Source organism: Quercus lobata, chromosome 5, assembly GCF_001633185.2.
Source record: "Quercus lobata isolate SW786 chromosome 5, ValleyOak3.0 Primary Assembly, whole genome shotgun sequence".
Classification (NCBI taxonomy): Eukaryota; Viridiplantae; Streptophyta; class Magnoliopsida; order Fagales; family Fagaceae; genus Quercus; species Quercus lobata.
In genome coordinates this window covers 842,367-847,609 of record NC_044908.1, presented here as the reverse complement: position 1 = coordinate 847,609, position 5,243 = coordinate 842,367, and the positions used below count along the sequence as shown (strand labels likewise).

General features: G+C 34.8%; 1 protein-coding gene across 1 annotated transcript; it reads right to left on the bottom strand.

Annotated features, from left to right (window-relative positions):
* Positions 1-608: 608 nt before the first annotated feature.
* On the bottom strand, positions 609-2,476 carry LOC115992016 (eukaryotic translation initiation factor 5B-like). The gene is made up of 2 exons (XM_031116051.1): positions 2,340-2,476; positions 609-1,505 (listed from the first exon to the last, which is right to left on the bottom strand). The coding sequence occupies exon 2, from the start codon at positions 1,452-1,454 to the stop codon at positions 915-917; it is 540 nt and encodes a 179-aa protein (XP_030971911.1). The 5' UTR covers positions 1,455-1,505; positions 2,340-2,476; the 3' UTR covers positions 609-914.
* Positions 2,477-5,243: the final 2,767 nt, after the last annotated feature.

The window sequence follows — 5,243 nt, the reverse complement described above, 5'->3', positions numbered from 1 at the left end:
CCCTTTGGTCCAAATGGGCTGTTGAAGAGACCCCACACTGCAGCTCCACTACAAGCTTGCATCTTTGCTTCCAAAACTATATGTCACAAGCTTCTTACATATTCCAAATAAAAAAACCCAGCACAAAAATTCAGCTTGAATATCCAAACATACCAGGGAAAAAAAATATCCTAAACACTTTTTTTTTTGGGTACAGAAACCCTTTTCATTCAGGGGCTGTCTTTTTCTTATAGAAAATAATCCAATAACCCAAACAGAGATTTAAGCTACTACCATTTTAATTACAAATAACAACAACAAGTATATTATATTGAACCCTGTATCAGCCAAATGTACAACAGTGCATATATTAGTTGTCGCAAGACATTTCCAAGACCAACTTTGCAAGAATGTAATAAAGGCTCTCGGATGCCAAGCAATAAAATGAGTGCATCACACAATTCACACAAGTAAATGAAACTATAAGAACTGAGTAAATGAGTTATATGAAAATCCAGGTCTATATCTGTATTATCACTATGAATTCAGGACTGCAAAAATGTAATAATTATATAATGTTCTACTTTAAATGTGTAAGAGAATATTCAGCCAAAAAAAAAAAAAAAAAGTGTATGAGAATTAGTTTGACTAACAGATAGATTACATGGCTCTAACAGCGTTGAATTCTTCCTCGAAACTTACAAAGGTTCATATCTTGGATTCAAAGAAGTCATACTTAATCATAAGCTCAAAATTGATTGAATAAGATAAATGTAATCTAGTTCTAGTGTACAAGGCAGAAGAAAGCTGTGCTCCAATACCCTCAAATTATAGCAACAAAACAGCAAATGAAAAGTCACAAGACTGCATGAAAATCTCAGAGATTCACTGGATCAAAGGAAGCAACTACACCCAACAGATTTTTGCATGTATCCTCAAAAACAACAAGAACAATCAAATGGACATAATGGGGTACATCCAGCATCAGACTTATCAATACCCAACTCCTCTTCAGTGTAAATAGTAAACCCATCATTTGTTCTTTTTCTTGGCCGGGAAGGTGGCTCAGCAAACTCGCTATCATTAGAACCTTTATCCTTCTTCTTTTTCTTAGTCTTCTTAGGATTTCCAGTTGCTTCTTCATTAGGCTTTTCAGTCTTTTCAGATTCAGACTTCTTCCTTTTCTTTCCTGCAAAGATTTCATCTATTTCACTAACAGCCTTTTTCTGCACCGAAGAGAGTTTTTCTTCTTCCACAGCATTATTACTTTCTTGCATTTGTTTAGCCTTTTTGGAAGAACTCTTTTTTGTCACCGGAAAGGGATTTTCTTCTTCCACAGCATTATTATTTTCTTGCATTTGCTTAGCCTTTTTGGAAGAACTCTTCTTTGTCACCGGAGAGGGTTTTTCTTCTTCCACAGCATTATTATTTTCTTGCACTTGCCTAGCCTTTTTAGAAGAAGTTTTTTTCGGCATTGTAACAAACTGATGCTACAGACCTAGATTTTTATTTTTATTTTTTTAATACTGCAATTATAACAAAAGGAGGTCAATATTTGCTCAGCTTAGTTTCTGAAAATAATATAAAAAGTGAGAGTTATTACAGACACACACAAATCTTTTTAAACATTTGATAAGTCATCAGATTAGGACCTAATAAAACAAGAAGAAAACTTCAGTACAGTTCTTTAGGTGCTTTATCTTAAATTCTCCTCTTAAATTCAACCATATGACTTATTGGCCAATGCAGTTCCTTGTGTATGGTTAAAGCTTCCAAGATCACATATTTGGGGTTCAAAAATAAATAGTTAAATACCACACAGTTGAATTTAATAGGGATATCCAAGGTTCCACACTTAAGAAACTGTAACTAAATTTTACCTATAAAACAAACCAACAAAACTATTTTCACTCAGATAGTGATCGCTGATTAGTACAACATCACTATCAAAGTAAATAAACTGAGCAACAAACAAGGACTCACATCACTGCAGCTCACTCAATTGCAACAAACTATAAAACACAAGCTCAAGACGCAATATTTATACAAATACATGCTCCATTGTTCCAAATGACAATAATAATAAAAGGAAATAAGAAACCCCAGAAACCATATTTAGCTCAAGTATCACAAATAAGCAGAGAAACAGAAAAAAGGCGCAACCTTTAAAGTGCTATTAATAAACATTATCACAAATAATCAATATGGGACAATAGTATAATATAAATGAAATACAAAGAAATCGAAATTTGTCTGGTTTTGCCATATTTTCTCAGCACCCAAACACAAGAAAAATAAACTCAAAATCATGTATTTTCAGCAAACAAATAACTCTCAATTAAGTAAAAAAGAGAACATACCCAAAATAAAGAGAGAGGTCGAGAAAGCCAGCAACAATGAAGAGAAGCAGCGGCGTCCGCGTGAGAGAGAGAGAGAGAGAAGAGAAGAGTCTGTCTTGGGAGAACAACAACGGCTGAAGCGAATGAAAGAGAGAAGCGAGGACGGCAACGACGTAGTTTTGATATATAACAAGAGAAACCCAAAACGACGTAGGTTTAATTTGATATAAGAAGAGAAACCCAAAACGACAAGAGGGGAAGAAAAAAAAACAAAAAATTGTGTGTGTTTATTTTTAAAAGAAATCAGGGGAAAAAAATTAATTAATTAATTTATAAAAAAAAAAAAAAAAAAAAACAACAACACCGTGTGATGGTTTTGGTGCCACTGGTGAGGTGGTTTTGATGCCGCCGGTGTGGTGTTTTGGCACTGTCGTGTGATGGTTGGGTTCTCATGGCTATAGTGCTACTGGGTTTTTTTTTTTTTTTAAATGACCATCACGTTAGGTGTTTGACACTGTTAATGCTAATGTGGATTAAGTGAACACATAGAATAATTTAATTGGGGAATTAAACGTATTGTACCTAAGTTTTGTTGACTCAAACTTAGGATAAATTTCTCCAAAAACAAAAACTTGAGATAAAGGCTAGTGGTACAATCTTGTAACTATTTTGTACATGTTAATATTTAATACATATTGAACGGTTTTGATTTGGTTCGAATTAATATGTTCTAAATTTGAGACCAAACTTAAAAAATTTATTTTTCAAAAATTCAAATTGAAACCAGACTGAAAAAGAAATGGAAAAATTAGATTTGATTCAAGCAATTTTTTTTGGTTTAATTTTCAATCCTAATTAATACTACCTTTGATACCAGAGTTTAGCAAAATTTACTAATTGTTAATCCACTTCTACGAATTAGACTATTTTTTTCTTTTATGAAAAAAAAATGGGTAGGGGGTCACTTAAGTTATCATTTTCTACTTGGGCATGGGTATGATGACACTCTACCCATTGGACTCAGGCCAATAGGAGCAAGGGATCCAAATAGGGGTGTCCACGGGTCGGGTTTGTGCCCAACCCAGACTCGACCCGACTGGGGCGGGTGAATAAAAAGTTGACCTGAAACCGACCCAGAGACTTGGTCGGATTTTTCAGTTTGGGTCTCGTCGGTTTCAGGTTGATTCGGGTCGGTATCGGGTTTATCACTAGGGACGAAATCTGGCCGGATCCATCAAGATCTGGCCAAAATTTGGCTGGATCCGGCGAGATCTGGCCGAATCCGTCGAGATCGAATAGAAATCTGGCCGGATTTGTCGAGATCTGGCCTAGATTTCATCGGATAACGGCGAGATCTCGCCGGATCTAGTCGGAAAATCTTAATACTTTGCCGGAATGGATAAGGATTCGGTTCAGGTCGAGTGTCACGGGTTTAGAAACTAAAAACCGACAACCGACCCGTGTGGGGTTGGGTTAGCTTCGCTGGAACTCGCGTTCGACCGCCGGAGTCGTCGGATCGGGTGGCAGCGGGTCGGATGCGGGCACGTTGGCCAGGTTGAGCGGGTTGCCGAGTCTTCTGGACAATCCTAGATCCAAATGAGTTATAGTTATGCATACAGCCCCATCGAGGACACTAGTGAGCATGAGCCAAGAGTATGGAGTTATTTTTCAAGCGCTTCTCATTGCGCAATTCAAACCTGGGACCTCCACCTTCCAAACCCTTAGCTCTCGTTTGGGAGGAGGGAATGGAAATGAATGAAAAAAATAAAATTAGAATATTATTCATTTTCATTTTTTGGGAGTTTTAATGGAGAGAATGAAAAATTCATTCCCTTATTTAGGAGTTTAAGTGCAAGGGAATGGAATGGGTAGGAGGAAACACTCATTCCTCACTATTCCCTTAAAACCACAAATTTTCATTCCTCCTGAAATTGGGAAAAATGGGAGGAATTGGATTTAGATTTAATGAATTTGTAACTAAAACTCCCAAAATACCTCTATATATTCAACCATTTATTTTTAAATAGGGTTCTAATAGTAATATTGTCATAAAATGATTTCATTTCATTCCCTCTATGTTACTCCCAAACAAGATTATTTACATTCCATTCATTTTTATTTCTTTTTATTTGTTTATTTTAAAATATTCAATCAAGGTTATTTAATTATATTCTATTTCATTCTTTTCTCTTGTTTAAATACATTCCATTCATTTTCATTCTCTTATGATCATTTCATTCCATTCCCTTATGAACTCCCAAACGAAGCCTTAGGAATGAGCCTATGACCACTAGAAAATGCGGTTTATCAGTAAATATTATCAAAGACTAGAACTCTAACCAAGACTAAATTATGATTTGACAATTAATTGACAACTCAACTTTTGACTATGTGATGGTTTCATTAGTTCAATTGGTAAAACATTTGGTCATCAAATAAGAGATTTGGGGTTTGAATCTCACCTACGTAAAAAATTGATTGGTGTTTTGATATTGTGATAAAGAGCAATTATCATAGAGCAAACATTATAAGTTGGTACTATATTGTATTAAATAAAAAATAAAAAATAAAAAAAACTTTTGACTATGTGCAAGTATATCCACATATTTGCCAAAAAAAAAAAAAAAAAAAACATATTTTAGACTAGATAACATGATAGAATTTGATAGGATATTATTATAGAGTTTAGGGCCTGTTTGGTTAAATGAATGAAAAAGTGGGGGATTGAAAATGGAGAGAGAATGGAAAAATAATGCCGTATGGCAAGCAACAATTTGTCCATGATATAACACTTTTGACATGTGTCAATACATTTAATATATTTCTCATGTGCCACTCATAAATGAAAAAAAAAACACTCAACCTTTTAAAAAAAAAGGTTGTTTTATAGATTTCTTTTGGGGAAATACTAACGAGTGCCCTTAG

What these genes read in the sequence shown, in the direction of transcription:
- LOC115992016 (XM_031116051.1), bottom strand. Translation starts at nt 1,454, where the DNA reads ATGCCGAAAAAAACTTCTTCTAAAAAGGCTAGGCAAGTGCAAGAAAAT.